Here is a 17260-nt window from a genome sequence, read left to right as displayed (position 1 = left end):
AAAAACAAGATGGCTGCCATCTCTGCCGAGTCAGTCTGCAGCCAAACGGTCCAAAACCTGATCACATGTCATGGTTGAAACTTTTTTATTTATGACAACACGTGACCAGTTCAATCAACAGGAACAAGATAAGACGTTGTTAATCAGAAAGTGCTCGTTTGAGGACACTGGGACTTAGTTATTGTCTTGTATGAGGACATTGAATAATCGTTGCATTGTGTGTAACTTAGTTTTTGTACAGCAATGTTGAGGCATTGAAATAAACACACCTAGGACTATTAAACATAAACCCAGTGTCCCGGTACGAGGACGCCATTTATTACAAATACTACAAAGGCAGGTCTTAGTTTTTCATATTTATCGGGTGCTACTGGTCCTGAATAGCGGGGAGAAATTGTGTACCAAACAAAAGTTGGGGTCTCAGGAGGACACACCTCTGAGTGGATGGACTGAATGAGAACTGAGCAGGTGGTCAAACAGCTGAAGGTGGAGCGGTGAGGGATTGGGACGTTTGGTGACCTGCAGACACACACGCTTCTGTTTCCTGTTGTTTTCTCTTCTGTTTGTTTGATAGGACGATAAGTTATAATATCATAGTGTTAACACTGCATGCTGGTGGACGGCTGGCTCTGTGAGGTCACCTCTCAGGACTATCGCAGAGAATATATATATATATATATATATTTTAATGGTAGAAGTAGATGATACTTTAAGGCATGTTTTTGGGTTGATTTGGTTTCTGTCTTCAGTTGATTTCTTTTTGTTCATTAATATCAAAACACTCGTGCTTTGACCTCCCAGCTCCTCCCCATGCACCATGCAGCTCCAGTAGCTCCTGCACCTGCTAACTGCACCCACCCACCCACCCACCCACCCAATCCCTAATCACCTGCTTCAAACCCTCTTATTCACATTTAAGGTGGATTTATAGTTCTGCATCAGCTCTACGCCGTAGCCTTCGCCATTGTGAGCATTTATACTTGTGTGGGGGTGTGTCCGTGTCACTCTGCAGTTACACGTCCATAACACTAGTCGGCGACAGAGTTTATGTGAAGTGCTGTAAAGTTTAGTTGATCCAAAACGCACATTAAACACACATTAAACATGGCTTAATAGAGACATTTTCCCCACAAATACAACATGCTAAAGTTATTAGCACAAGCCTATGGCATTTTACATTGTATAAATTAGCCTAGCAGCTAGCGGAGTTTTCCTCTACTCGTAAGAATAAGTCACACACAGGACTTATAATGCTATTTTGTGGAGGCTGTATTGTCATCACAATTTATTTCTTATCTGTGAAATAAAAGTAGATTAAAGTTAGAAAAAATGTTTTCACTCACCGTGACGGCGTAGGTCATGGCGTAGGTCATGGCGTAGGTCATGGCGTAGGGTATGTGTTTGATGCCGAAGTGTAAATCTCTCTTGAATGTAACTGAAACCAGCCGCCATGTCAGAGGCTGGCGAGTTCAGGGTCCGATCCAGTGTGGGGTTTATTTCTGATGTGGGAGGGGTCGGCGTGGTCCCGCCCCCTCCGTGTGTCCGTGTTGTGTTTGCTGCTGTTTCTCCTGAGCCAGCCCACCTGGAAGCCTCTCCCTCTCTGTGTCCGCAGTTCCACAGAGGGCAAATTGATTTCGACAGTGTGAGGACAGACAGACAAACAGACTCAGCCAGACGATGCGATAGGACAGGCACCTCGCTGCCCCTCCACCACCCCCCTCCCCCATCCTTACCCTCTCCTCCCCCACCTCCCACTCACGGCAATAAACTCTCTCCTGAGCCAATCAATGCGAGGAAGAGGCTTTGGTCTGTGTCCTCCCCCGCCTCTCTGATCTCCCCTCCCCCCTCCTGACCCGCCTTGTGCTGCCTAACTGGCCGGTAGCCACAGCGGGCCGCCGGCGACGCCTCGGTGCAGCAGCCTCTGTGCCAGTCCAATATTCAGAATCAATGTGACGGACATTTTCTGTGAGGAAAATGTATCTCTTGCTTGTCTTTCATGCATGTACATTTGTTTTACACACGGCTGGGGGTTATATTTCCCCAGCAGAGGAACCTGGTTCCACATGTCAGTGCTCTCCATCAGAATGACCATGTAATGGAACATGTAAATCAGGGTGTGAAATAACGACGAGGATTTTCATGTGAAAACGACATAATCAATATTTTACTGGCTCTTTCAGTATTTAACATTTGAGCTTTTGATGCTGTGAGCTTTTGTATCCTCTGAGACGAGAGGTCATGTATCACGAGTAGTGAACTGCTGATGTAAATGTTTGAACTCACAGGACGCAGACGATGTGACGGGGATGTTTACTGTACATAAATGTGCCATACAGAAGTGCTTGTCATAACCTATCTATGATCAGTTCATTTAATCAATAAAACCCGCACCTTATCAAAGTTTATATTTATGACTGTGTGTGAACTCTAACGTCTTCGGCCTCCATCACGGTGTGGAGGGACGCTGTCCTCAGACACACACACCCGGAGGCTCGGGGTCGATATTTGTGGGAGTGTGTGAATATCATGCCAAGGCTGAATGGGGTCGACTGTCCCTGAATCACATGATGTTTCTCAGTGTGGTGCTGAAACTTATTCATGAAGCAAAGAAACGTTCTCTGACTCCTGCTGCTGCTGCTCAAACGTCTCAATCTGCTGCTTCTTTCTGTTTCATAATCGGACGACATCACTTTGGTATTTATCAGAATAAATAATCACATTTTGAAAACATAATTGGCCGACTATGAAAAATTCTGCGGCCTTGTTGAACCATCGTTCATGCATGAAAGAAAAGACAACTGGTACTGTTGTTAGGCTCGGTGCACGTTCAGCGCCTCCGATTCAATCACGTTTGTGAATCATTAATTTAAATGAAGAATTCCAACCTGCTGTTTCCACGGTCTCATAAAGTTCAGTTTACATTTGTGAAGTGATGTCAGAGAGTATAAAATCTGGAGCTGCTCTGTGGACATTATCTATTTTACACCCAGCTCTGAAACAGAAAATGTTTCCATAAACTCAAAACGTTCCTCGGGCTGCTCTCAGCGTCGTCTACAACATCGTTCACCGTTTACTGTTGCAGCCTAAAATCCGCAGGCGACCAGCTGTTGCCGTTCGAAGTGGCACAGAAGGAGCGTCTCTTTTAGCTGTTTTCCTCCTGCTCTCTCTGCACGGCTAACATGAGCTAACACAGCACAATATGATCTTGTCTGATGATAAACAGAGAGAATCGACAAGCTGCACGCAGCTCAACAATAAAATTAGATTTTACCCTTTAAATTGTCACATTTAAAGGGACAGTGCACCCAAAACTGAAAATTCAGCCATTATCTACTCACCCATATGCCGAGGGAGGCTCAGGTGAAGTTTCAGAGTCCTCACATCACTTGCAGAGATCCAAGGGGAGAGGAGGTAGCAGGCTACAATGAGGCTAAAAACAGAGTTCAAATGATGTTTTTCCAAACAACTTTTTATGTCGGGGCTTCAGGACACTTGGATCACTACGGACGAGCAGTATGGAGATATTTTGTGGTTTCAATGATGTGTTTTTGGACGTTTGAATCTGGGGCGCCGTCAGCCTCCATTAGGTGGAGTTGTGTTGCTACCTCCTCTCCCCTTGGATCTCTGCAAGTGATGTGAGGACTCTAAAACTTCACCTGAGCCTCCCTCGGCATATGGGTGAGTAGATAATGGCTGAATTTTCAGTTTTGGGTGCACTATCCCTTTAAGTAAAGTTGTGGTGAATCTATATAAATTAATAGATCACACAGAATTCACAGAGATTGGTTGAATTTGTGTTCAGCGACTGCATCCTGGAGGGAGTGTTTTATGGAGCAGCTTCGCACTTTATACCTGATGACATCACAGATTTGAGTGCGAGGACTCTAGTTTTTGGATTTGGGACAACGTTTATGATTTTTACTAATATTTTTGGGCTGCCAGAGACCAGAGGAATAACATGTTAGAATTTTGAAAATTAGTTCATCTTTAAGAGCGACAGTGACTCAGGGGCGGAGCCAGACGCTTCAAACATTCAGGGCTCAGAATGATTTCAAATGATTTAAGACATCAGACTGAATGTTTACATTTGCAAAAATCAAGATGAAATCATCCTGTAGAGCTGCATCCTCTTTTGTATCTTCATCACTCTGACACCAGAGTCATCCTCAGCATTTGTTGAAGATGACTCATTTTCACTCCAGCCTCCTAAACATCGTCTGATATTATTTTTAAGTCGTAAACGGCATCACTAATCCAGAAACCGGTTTTTGTTTCGCTCTGCTGGAGTTCACAGAACGACTGATATGTCTGCCACGTTTAATCCATCCCGTAATAATCTGTGCTGCTCTAACTGCAAATCAAGGATCCCCACCAGGCCGAATAAATGTGAACTTTAAAACTCTGAGGAGCCCCAGAAGCCCCGCCTCCTCTCCGTCCCTGAAATGATTGTCTGATGAACGTGTGATTGAATCGAGGCGTCCGCGCTGTGAACATAATCAATCAGAGTCTTTGTTGTATCCAGGGCTCATGTTTGTGCAGCCATGAAGGGGGGAGGAGTTAATGTGGTGTTGAAACCTCATTCAGCCTTCATCTTCTTCTTCTTCTTCTTCTTCTTCTTCTGTTGTCTTTGTAATTAAAAAGTAAAAAAAGCCCAGTGAGTAAAAGCATCATGTTCTGAAGATAAAAGACTGTTTGTCTGATTCTCTCTGTGCTAAATAAAGATGCTGGTCTGCTTGTCTGTATGTCCGTCCAGTTAGTGCCTGTCTTTACTAACCCCTGTCCCTCTGTCCACATCTGATGTCCACTAACGAGCCCACTTAGAACTGGTCTTCCTCATATCGTTGAGGTTTTCACAGAAATCTGGTCCCTGTAGTTTTTACCAAAGAGAAGAGGTGAACGTTTAGACTCCTTGTGCGTCCCCTGCTCTGCAGAAATGTCCGTCCTTACCAGTTATTTTTTAAGAGTCTTAAAAAAGAGATATTTTACATGTGTTGCCAGCAGCTGTTCAGTGTCAGCTGCGTTTCTATAAATGAGACTCAAGTCAGGACAGACACATCTGCACTGTGGACATGTTTCCTTGCTGTCTCTCTGCTCTCCTCTCTGTTTGTCTGTCTCCTAACACTCGTCTTCCCCCTCAGCGTTGCCAACTCCCCTTTTTCTCCATCTCTGTTTTGATGAATTTAGAGACAAAAGTCGAGAGCAAACCGCAGGAAGCTGCCAGTGTTTCTTCTTTCTCCACTAAATTAAGCCCAAGGTACGACTGCCATCGCTGCAGAGATAGCACACCAACCACCTGTGGCCCGATAACTCCGACATCAGCTGATGTGCTTTTATTTTGACGGGTTTTATTGTAAAAAGAATAAAAAGTTGTACAGAGAATTTATGGACGTGCATAATTTGAGGGCACCAAAAGGTTTAATGTTGATGACCTCAAATGTATGGTGACTTTCTACTCTTAAAGGATCTAATAAATTAACTCATTTGGACATTTTGGTTGTTTCTGGGGTTTTTTTGTTTTTAACCTTCCAAGAGAAAATTAAAAAGAAGCATTTCATTTTTTCCTCCTGTTTTCATTAAATATAATGTTTCTCTAAATAAGCTTCAAAACCAAATGTGATTTTCTTCTTTTGCTTCTTTTAAATGAATTATCTTTATAGAGCAGGAGGTTAAAGAACAGCTTTTAACTCTGAACTAACTTTTGTGGCAGCATCAGATGTTTCTGTCAGACTTTAGAAACTTCTCCAAAGAGGTCGTCTTTGCTAATTCACCACATCCTAACAGAAGAACGAGCGCTCCCGGTGATCATCCCCGTGCTTTAACACATTAACCAGAGGCTCTCCTTGCACATTTGGTTACACTTCTCATGTCAGCATTTCTGGAACAGAGTCGGTTCCCATCATAACCTCCACCGGCCTTGTTGCATGTACAGTGTGTGTGTGTTCAGTGCACAGTAGTATTTAAACTACATCCTACCGCCCTGACCTACCACTGCCATACACCCACTGGCCTGCTCTTCCTGCTGCTAGATAAGGTACCTTTCTCAACTCAACTGCGTGTGTGTGTGTGTGTGTGTGTGTGTGTGTGTGTGTCCGGATCACAGCATATTCATTTTATAGAGCTTTTTTATTTCTTAGATGACTGTGTTGTGTTTATATTCCTGTAGGTACACCTGCCTGTTTAATTTTTGTTTCCTGTGTTCTGAATGAAATATATTTGGGTCATGATTTAAGTGTTAACACAGCACTGTGAGTGTGTAGAACCCTGGTCTGTTTAAGTTTCTGTCATTGTGTTTGTGTCACACTTTAACATCAATGAATCAACACCACAGTCATTTTGGATGCATCAGTAGAATAACCAAGCAAGATCATCTTTGAGTTTGACTGGGAGCCTCCACAACGCAGCTTATCAGGGTACGACCAGCGGGCCCTGAATGTGTCATGAAATGCATGCATTATTTTTAAATCATCCAAATATCCATTTAAATACATTCACTTTCAGTTTGTTTGTATTTAATACATTACCCAGCACCTGCACTCCCCTGAAAAGCATTTGTTAGGTGAGCAAAGACTTCCAAATATTTTTTAACACTTTTTTTTTTACAGAAAACATCATACTATGGTAAGTCATCAGAAATCACAAAGAAAAACCTCATGGTACAGTATGTTGTCAAAAATCATGAAAAAACGTTATAGTATAGTATGTCGTCCAAAATCATGAAAAAAACATCATAGTATAGCATGTCGTCCAAATTTAGAATAAAACGTCATAGTATAGTACGTCGTCCAAAATTATGAAAAATTGTCATAGTACACTATGTTGTGAAAAATAATGAAAAAATGTCATAGTGTAGTATGTCTTCAAAAATTATGAAAAAAAGTCATAGTATAGTATGTTGTCCCAAATCATGAAAAAACGTCATAGTGAAGTACGTCGTCAAAAATTATAAAAAAAAAAAACAACAAAAACATCATAGTATAGCATGTCGTCAAAAATCAGAAAAAAACATCGTAGTTTAGTAAGTAGTCCAAAATTATGAAAAAACGTCATAGTATAGCATGTCGTCAAAAATTAGAAAAAAACATCATAGTATAGTAAGTCGTCAGAAATTATGAAAAAATGTCAAAGTATAGCATGTCGTGAAAAATCAGAAAAAAACATCGTAGTTTAGTAAGTCGTCCAAAATTATGAAAAAACGTCATAGTATAGCATGTCATCCAAATTCAGAATAAAACGTCATACTATAGTATGTCTTCAAACATTATAAAAAAACGTCATAGTAGAGCATGTTGTCAAAAATTAGAAAAAAACATCATAGTATAGTAAGTCGTCAAAAATTAGAAAAAAACGTCATAGTATAGCATGTCCTCAAAAATCATGAAAAAAGTCATAGTATAGCATGTCGTCCAAAATCATGAAAAAAACATCATAGTGTAGTATGTTGTCAAAAATTATGAAAAAAATGTCATAGTATAGTATGTCCTCAAAAATTATGAAAAAATGTCATAGTATAGTACGTCCTCAAAAATCATGAAAAAAGTCATAGTATAGCATGTCGTCAAAAATTATGAAAAAAACATCATAGTATAGTATATTGTCAAAAATCATGAAAAAAAGTCATAGTATAGCATGTCGTCAAAAATTATGAAAAAAACATCATAGTATAGTATGTTGCCAAAAATCATGAAAAAAAGTCATAGTATAGTATGTCGTCAAAAATTATGAAAAAAACATCATAGTATAGTATGTTGTCAAAAATCATGAAAAAAAGTCATAGTATAGTATGTCGTCCAAAATCATGAAACAAAGTCATAGTATAGTCTGTCGTCAAAAATTATGAAAAAATGTCATAGTATAGCATGTCATCCAAATTCAGAATAAAACGTCATACTATAGTATGTCTTCAAACATTATAAAAAAACGTCATAGTAGAGCATGTTGTCAAAAATTAGAAAAAAACATCATAGTATAGTAAGTCGTCAAAAATTAGAAAAAAACGTCATAGTATAGCATGTCCTCAAAAATCATGAAAAAAGTCATAGTATAGCATGTCGTCCAAAATCATGAAAAAAACATCATAGTGTAGTATGTTGTCAAAAATTATGAAAAAAATGTCATAGTATAGTATGTCCTCAAAAATTATGAAAAAATGTCATAGTATAGTACGTCCTCAAAAATCATGAAAAAAGTCATAGTATAGCATGTCGTCAAAAATTATGAAAAAAACATCATAGTATAGTATATTGTCAAAAATCATGAAAAAAAGTCATAGTATAGCATGTCGTCAAAAATTATGAAAAAAACATCATAGTATAGTATGTTGCCAAAAATCATGAAAAAAAGTCATAGTATAGTATGTCGTCAAAAATTATGAAAAAAACATCATAGTATAGTATGTTGTCAAAAATCATGAAAAAAAGTCATAGTATAGTATGTCGTCCAAAATCATGAAACAAAGTCATAGTATAGTCTGTCGTCAAAAATTATGAAAAAATGTCATAGTATAGTATGTTCTCAAAAATTATGAAAACAGCATCATAGTATATTATGTCGTCAAAAATTATGAAAAAAAATATCATAGTATAGTATGTCGTCAAAAATCATGAAACAAAGTCATAGTATAGTATGTCATCAAAAATTATGAAAAAAAACGTCATAGTATAGCATGTCGTCCAAAATCATGAAAAAAACATCATAGTATAGCATGTCGTCAAAAATCATGAAAAAACATCATAGTATATCAGGTAGTCAAAAATTATAAAAAAAAAAAAAACATCATAGTATAGCATGTCATCCAAATTCAGAAAAAAACGTCATACTATAGTATGTCTTCAGACATTATGAAAAAACGTCATAGTATAGCATGTCGTCAAAAATTAGAAAAAAACATCATAGTATAGTAAGTCATCAGAAATTATGAAAAAATGTCAAAGTATAGCATGTCGTCAAAAATTATGAAAAAAGTTATAGTATGTCGTCAAAAATCATGAAACAAAGTCATAGTATAGTATGTCGTCAAAAATTATGAAAAAAAACATCATAGTATAGTATGCTGTCAAAAATTATGAAAAAACATCATAGTATAGCATGTCGTCCAAAATCAAGAGAAAAACATCATAGTATCGTATGTCGTCAAAAATTATGAAAAAACGTCATAGTTTCGGATGTTATCAAAAATTATGAAAAAATGTCATAGTATAGTATGTCGTCAAAAATTATGAAAAAACGTCATAGTATAGTTTGTCGTCAAAAATCATGAAAAATTCTCATAGTATAGTACATCGTCCAAAATCATGAAAAAAAGTCATGTTGTCCAAAATCATGAATCATGTTGTCCAAAATCATGAAAAAAACATCATAGTATAGCATGTCGTCCAAAATTATGAAAAATTGTCATAGTACACTATGTTGTGAAAAATAATGAAAAAATGTCATAGTGTAGTATGTCTTCAAAAATTATGAAAAAAAGTCATAGTATAGTATGTCTTCAAAAATTATGAAAAAAAGTCATAGTATAGCATGTCGTCAAAAATGAGAAAAAAACATCATATTATAGCATGTCGTCAAAAATCATGAGAAAAACATCATAGTATAGCATGTCGTCAAAAATCATGAAAAAACGTCATAGTGAAGTACGTCGTCAAAAATCATGAAAAAACATCATAGTATATCAGGTAGTCAAAAATTATAAAAAAAACCCCATCATAGTATAGCATGTCGTCAAAAATCAGAAAAAAACATCGTAGTTTAGTAAGTCGTCCAAAATTATGAAAAAATGTCATAGTATAGCATGTCATCCCAAATCATGAAAAAACGTCACAGTATAGCATGTCTTCAAAAATCAGAAAAAAACATCATAGTATAGCATGTCGTCAAAAATTATGAAAAAACGTCATAGCATGTCGTCAAAAATCATAAAAAAAATCATAGTATAGCATGTTGTCAAAAATTATGAAAAAACGTCATAGTATTGTATGTCGTCAGAAATTATGAAAAAAAGTCATAGTATAGTATGTCGTCAAAAATTATGTAAAAAAACATCATAGTATAGTAAGTCGTCAAAAATTATGAAAAAATGTCAAAGTATAGTATGTCGTCAAAAATCATGAAAAAACGTCATAGTATAGTATGTCGTCAAAAATTATGAAAAAACGTCATAGTATTGTATGTCATCAGAAATTATGAAAAAAAGTCATAGTATAGTAAGTCGTGAGAAATTATGAAATAAAGTCATAGTATAGTATGTCGTCCAAAATCATGAAAAAAACATCATAGTATAGTAAGTCGTCAAAAATTATGAAAAAATGTCATAGTATAGTATGTTGTCAAAAATCATGAAAAAACGTCATAGTATAGTATGTCGTCCAAAATCATGAAAAAAACGTCATAGTATAGTATGTCGTCAAAAATTATGAAAAAACGTCATAGTATAGCATGTCGTCAAAAATCAGAAAAAAACATCATAGTATAGCATGTCGTCAAAAATTATGAAAAAACGTCATAGTATTGTATGTCGTCAGAAATTATGAAAAAAAGTCATAGTATAGTATGTCGTCAAAAATTATGAAAAAAAACATCATAGTATAGTAAGTCGTCAAAAATTATGAAAAAATGTCATAGTATAGTATGTCGTCAAAAATCATGAAAAAACGTCATAGTATAGTATGTCGTCAAAAATTATGAAAAAACGTCATAGTATTGTATGTCATCAGAAATTATGAAAAAAAGTCATAGTATAGTAAGTCGTGAGAAATTATGAAATAAAGTCATAGAATAGTATGTCGTCCAAAATCATGAAAAAAAATCATAGTATAGTAAGTCGTCAAAAATTATGAAAAAATGTCATATTATAGTATGTTGTCAAAAATCATGAAAAAACGTCATAGTATAGTATGTTGTCAAAAATTATGAAAAAACGTCATAGTATAGTATGTCGTCCAAAATCATGAAAAAAACGTCATAGTATAGTATGTTGTCAAAAATTATGAAAAAACGTCATAGTATTGTATGTCACCAGAAATTATGAAAAAAAGTCATAGTATAGTAAGTCGTGAGAAATTATGAAATAAAGTCATAGTATAGTATGTCATCCAAAATCATGAAAAAAACATCATAGTACAGCATGTCGTCCAAATTTAGAATAAAACGTCATAGTATAGTAAGTCATCAAAAAATATCATAAAACATCACAGTGTAGTATGTTGTCAAAACTCATGAAAAAATATCACAGTATCAGCCAAAGGACAGAGGGATGTTGTATGCTGTAAAGCCCTGTGAGGCAAATTGTGATTTGTAATGGTGGGCTTTATAAATAAAATTGAAATTGGACTGAATATAGTATGGCATTTAAAATCATGAAAAAATGTCATTTTGTTGCTATACCATGACGGGTCAAAAAATCCATCATGGTATAGCGTGTTCAAAAATCAGGAAAAAATGTCATGGTATAGTATGTCTTTGAAAACTATGGAAAAACGTTATTGTATATAATGTCATAAAAAAATGATGCAGTATCATATGTTGTAAAAGAAAACATACTATAATATGACGTCAAGAAAGACGAAAAATGTGACAGTATAAGGCGTTAAAATGCCAAAAAAGTATAATATGGCATAAAAACGTGAGTGAGTCTGCCATAAATATTCATAAAAATATGTTTAATTAAAAAATGTCATAATGAATGTAAGGTTTAGGTCAACAAACAAACAATAAACAAACAAAAAAAAAAAGCAGTTGGCGCTGTCAGCTGGGAGAGTGGAGGGGAACAGAGGACAATAAACTCAACATCCTGCCTGGACAGGAAACAGTGAAGTCTCCCAGTCGTCTCAGTCATGGTCTCATGTTATAAAGCCTACACAGTGCTCCTTCAACACTACTGACAGTGTCTGTTGACAACATTTAGATATGCAGAGTGTAACAGTAAAGCCATGTAAGAGCACATGTTGTAATGATTAGACTGCACCATATTAAACATGTCTCTGTGTGATTGAGAAGATGATGAGTGTTGACACGTGGGGACTGTCTCTGCCTTTCAGTACAGGGCCTGATTACGCCCGATTTTGAGTGACCAAATCCCATCGTAAGTGACTGACCCTTGGTCTGCAGGGTCTTCATGCAACCACTTCTTCTGTCAGCTTTCCATCATCACAGAAAACTGCTTCATTATCATGTCTGCTTTGGGTGTGGTGGAGCGGCTGTTGGGTTATTACCATCACTGTTTGTTTTCCTGTGATGTCACGGCAGACTGACCTGTGGGCTGTGTGCAGTTTCAGTGTGTTGCATGTTTCAGCATCATGTCTCAGTTTTCCCTCTATCTTTCTTTTTCTTTGTGCATAACTCATGAGACTTTTATTTACTTCACTTTATTCACTTGTTGTTGCTGGAAAAAAGAGCTGAGTCATCCTGTGCGCTCTTTTTTCTGATATGTTTTATTTCTTGCATGATTTGCATGACATCATTATCAAATAAAATAAATACATAAATAATGTTTTTTTTTTTTCACAGTTTCTTCTCTCGTCCTCACAGCGATGATCTGCCCATCGAGCCGGCCGTGGAGGCTCCGCCCAAACCACCCCTTTCTGATGATGAGGAGGAGGAGGAAGTGGAGGAAGAGCAGCCTGATGAAGCTCACTATGACTCCCTGGAGAAGGCCTCCACTCCCCCGGAGGAGGAGTAATGAGCTCTGTGTTGATTTAAAGCAGCTGCAGAAGGATCTCTGGTCCCTCAGCTGTGAAGCTCTGATTCAACCACAGTATAGTGTTTCTATAGAGATACAATTATTACGACCAGCAAATGAAGTGCAACATAAATATCCACATTTACAGTTTAGTTGAGTGATGATGTAAATGAAAGTTAGACCTGATTCATGTTTGATTTTCTAGCACACTAAAAGCCGGATGAATTCTTGAATTTGCTCTTGATTGTTTCCCTCAGAGTTGTATCACATTTATGAGTGATCATGATGGACAGCAGTGGATTTCTTCAAGGAGCATGTGGTGATATAAGAATATACGTTAGCCTGCACAGCTCACTTGGTTCATATTTCTGCCTCTTACATCGTATCACCGCTCAGAGACTGACAACTGGCTCCTCATATAGACTGACAGGATCTGCAGCCGGCCTGAGAAGTTGCTCGACGACGTCTGTGTGGTTTTATAATACAGCTTCTTCCCCCGCCTCGTCCACAAAAGGGCTTTACATCTCGTCAGGTGTTTCACCTTTTAGCCTCACCTGCTAATACTGCCTCCTCACAGGGCGAACGTGCAACTCATGTTGGTGCTGCGTGAACACTGTTACACACACCTGGTGAAGCACAGAGAAGTCTGTGATGTGTCTGGACAAAGACGGATAATCTAAAGTAGGACAGGTCGGAGAGAAACTGAAACACAGCAGAGACAGTAGACTAGCCAGAAAAATCAGCAGTGTCTGTGGAATAAATTCATGCTGAGTGATAGCATCATAACCGATAAGCACACGACTCATAGTACTGTTTATTCAGCTGATTATGTACTGACAGGAAGTCCTATATTCTGCAATAATAGTTGTACAGTAATATTGCACTGTAATCAGATTACATTGATTTGATGTTTGATTAATATTGTGTACAAGCTGTTTGTAAGATCTTCAACAGAGTAATGAAATCATACGATCAACAGAGACAAACGTGATTACATATTGTCTTCTGTCATGTTTAAGAAAACTGATGTAGAGAGACGAGCAGTCAGGAACCCACTGATCAGGTTATTGTTAGTTACACTGAGCTGATGATGATATTGGCCTTTCATTAAAAAACAATGGTTCTGTGTGTAACGTTTTACGTGTTAATCATTTGTATCTATCTGTGGCTACAGAGATACAGATGCTGACAGATGCTGACTGCAGTTCACGTAACAGCCTCAGAAAGAGGAGAACTCACTGATAACAAGGATTTTAATAAAGTTACATACAGAACCTTTAAAGGCTTGAGATCTTGAGATACATGTCTCTCAGAGTCTAGCCTCCACAACACGACGGGGATGAAATAACTTTAATTTGTGGTGCTCACAAAAAGCTGAAATGAATGAAACCCCATTGTCCTTCATTATGTTGGAGTGGGGACAGAAACCTCAGAGGTGTATACCAACATTTGGACGCCACGAGCGGTGAATCAGACACTATGGTTTGTTTTGTTTTTTTGGAATTTGAGTGAGTCTGCTGTTAAACTTTGCCCCCTGATAATCTGATGCAAGTGAGGATATGTACGAATTGTTAAACTTTAAGTGGAACTGTCGAGTGGTTTCCCTTTCACAACTCATAAAAATTAACACTAAGGTTTAAGAGCTTGACAGTCTGTTTTAAATGGGGACACTGATTTTAAAAACTGATTCGAATCATCTGATATTAAAGCACTGCACGATAAAGTTGTAAGTATGAAGCACATTTTTAATTTGCTTTTAAGTTTTGCCACTTGTGCTGCAGACGACACAGCTCCAGCAAAATGTGCCTTAGTTTAATTTTTCTAAATGTGAAAGGGAATTCATCTCACAATAATGAGTTTCTCACATGAGACTCAACTCCACTTCAAATTCTGCATGTAGGAAAATCATTACTGCTGAGAGGTTTAACTCTGTTGATCACAGCTGGGTGTAATAGTTTGTATCTGTGACCACACCCAACTCTAATAAAGTACTGTATAATTGTACACTGTGATGTACCATGCAGGTACCACAGAGCATGTAGCAGCCGCTCAACACCGTCTCACAGAAATACATGAAATGGTCACAAGCTCTTGACCACACAGAACGTGGGGGTTTGCATGAAATATGTTAAAATCACATGCTAGCAACACGGTGGTGATTTTACCAGACACAAGTGGGCCCCACATGGGTCATGGTAAGTGGGTATGGGCCCAAAGTGGGCATTTCATATCTTAGACCAACTTGATTAAACCCTCTCATGTGAGCATTTGGCATGGGGCCATTATGGAACTCTTGGACAATCCAACAAAGGGCCCATTTTCCAGTTCATTTACGACCTACATGGCTGGGTGGTTAAAAGTCCATCTTTGTTTGACCCATCCGCTGCTGCCGGCCCTATACAGACTTTATTGCTCTTTGTACTCAATTCGTGTGTCCACAAAACATCCTCACTGACTTTGAATTGACATTGTCATCGTGTCAAACTAAGAGTTTGTGTCATGTATTTCTATGAGACCAGGTTGAACCACTAGATGGCACTGCAGGCTGAGTTTATACCTGGTTGTAGTTATATGTTAAAAAAATCAGATCTCAGCAGCTTGAAGTTAATGTGTTCTCTCTCCCAGCTGGTCAAAAACCGACGCATGGTCAGTGGCCTATGCCTCAAACTATGACACTGTAGGTACCCATCAGATCCTGCTGGTTACGTGCATGCAGTGTCTTTTCAAAATAAACTTCAGTTATCACAGGAAATGTAGAGTTTATGATCACGACATGTACACAGTCTCTTTTTTTATTTTATTTATTTTCTATACCTTATTAATCCTGAGGGGAAATTCAATTACACACAGGTCTGAAATACACACACATGCACAAACAGGACCTACAAAGTGGAGAGATGTCAGGTGCCCCGAGCAGTTGGGGGGTTTGGTGCCTTGCTCAAGGGCACCTCAGCAGCGCCCAGGAGGTGAACTGGCACCTCTCCAGCTACCAGTGCTCGCTCCATATTTGGTCCGGACAGGGCCTTGAACAGGCGACACTCCGTTTCCCAACCAAAGTCCCTATGGACTGAGCTACTTTATTTTTAGATCTGTGCAACGAAAGCACTTGGTTAGGTTTAAAAAAGATCGTGGTTACATATGTGAGGTCACATGACAAACATTTCATCACTAAAGTACGATATTACATAGTTAAAATAACTCAATGTTGACTTTTGGTTTTACGGAGGACACAAACAGCAGTCTCCTGGGTGAATGTCCTGTGTTAGTTTGACCCGTCCACCACCCTGACTTCCTGCCCTAACCAGACTTTCTTGCTCTTTACATCAGTAGCTTGGAGTGTCTAATGAAGTGTGTCTCACACAGATGTGTCGGTATTTGACAAATGGGAGAAAGAACACCTGTTAAATACAAATCTTTGTACTCAAACTGATAAAACCTGAATCAGTGTAACTCAGAGTGATACATGACGACTTATATCCTACAAATGTGAACCTGTATCATGTGATTTGATGGCAGTGTCTGTTTTTCAATTTAATTTTGAGAATAAAGAATCAAGGATTAACCCACATTGTGTTGTACTGTAATGTTGGGATTAGGGTCGGGAGAGAGTTACTGCCTCAAGTGAAGGAGTTTGAGTATCTCGGGGTCTTATTCACGAGTCAGGGTCTTGCAGTGATGCGTGTGTTGTGCTGCACCATCGTGGTGAAGAGAGAGCTGAGCTGGAAGGTGAAGCTTTTGATTTACTGGTCCATCTATGTCCCAACCCTCACCTGTGGTCATGAGCTCTGGGTAGTGACCGAAAGAATGAGATTACAATACAAGCGGACGAAATGAGTTTCCACCGTGGGGTGTCTGGGTTCAGCCTTTGAGATAGGGTTGGACATTCACATCAAAAGGGGTCAGTTAAGATGGTCGGGCATCTGATCAGGATCCTCCCATTAGAGGTGTTCCGGATATGTCCAACTGGTAGGAGGCCCCGGGGCAGACCCAGAACACACTGGAGGGATTGTATATTTCATCTGGCCTGGGAACGCTGGAAAGTGTTGCTGGGGAGAGGGATGTCGCCGGGTTGCTTTGCTCAGCCTGCTGCCCCCGGGATCCGGCCTCAGATAAGTGGTTGAAAATGGATGGATGTATTTGTGACTGGTTTTCCTTAAATCTAGATGTATAAATGAAGAGATAAAATGATACGAACTAAAGCAACCTTGGGTTACAAATGAACAAACGGTCAAAAGATATCTGAAGATGTGTAAAACAGACTTTATTTATATTTGATAGAAGGTACAGAAGGTAATGATGTGACCAGGTCAGTGTGGGGGCACATGTTACTGACAGTATCGCAAGCCAAAACCTCACCTGTACGTTGTTTGTTAACGAACAGGCCGAAGCTCCTCTGTTGCCCCTGAACCACAACACAACATCTCTTTGGCAACAATAAAACATAAGAGACATAATATTTTTAACCCTCCCACCTGTACAGGTACAGTACATCAATACTCTGAAAAGTATTTTTGTCGAGATACAAAAATATTACGGACAGCTGTCTAGATGGTTCTATGCTAAACTGTTACAGAATATTAAAGCCTC

The 17260-nt window shown here is 38.3% G+C and overlaps 1 protein-coding gene across 10 annotated transcripts in view; it reads left to right on the top strand.

The window, feature by feature from the left end:
* Positions 1-16241, top strand: part of baiap2b (BAR/IMD domain containing adaptor protein 2b) — a 109058-nt gene extending 92817 nt beyond the window's left edge. For 2 of the 10 annotated variants that reach the window (XM_078163130.1, XM_078163128.1), the window contains exons 15-16: positions 12033-12076; positions 12523-12661. In XM_078163130.1, coding sequence (XP_078019256.1) covers positions 12033-12060 — 28 coding nt within the window. In that variant the 3' untranslated portion in view covers positions 12061-12076; positions 12523-12661. Of the gene's footprint in view, positions 1-1612; positions 5486-12032; positions 12077-12501 lie in introns of those variants that run through there. The other 8 variants (XM_078163129.1, XM_078163127.1, XM_078163122.1 and 5 more) reach the window with 4 other exon arrangements.
* Positions 16242-17260: the final 1019 nt, after the last annotated feature.

The sequence above is a fragment of the Epinephelus lanceolatus genome, chromosome 21, assembly GCF_041903045.1.
Source record: "Epinephelus lanceolatus isolate andai-2023 chromosome 21, ASM4190304v1, whole genome shotgun sequence".
In the NCBI taxonomy this organism is placed as follows: domain Eukaryota; kingdom Metazoa; phylum Chordata; class Actinopteri; order Perciformes; family Serranidae; genus Epinephelus; species Epinephelus lanceolatus.
The sequence above is the reverse complement of the archived record's forward strand: the minus strand, read 5'-3'. Positions and strand labels throughout refer to the sequence as shown.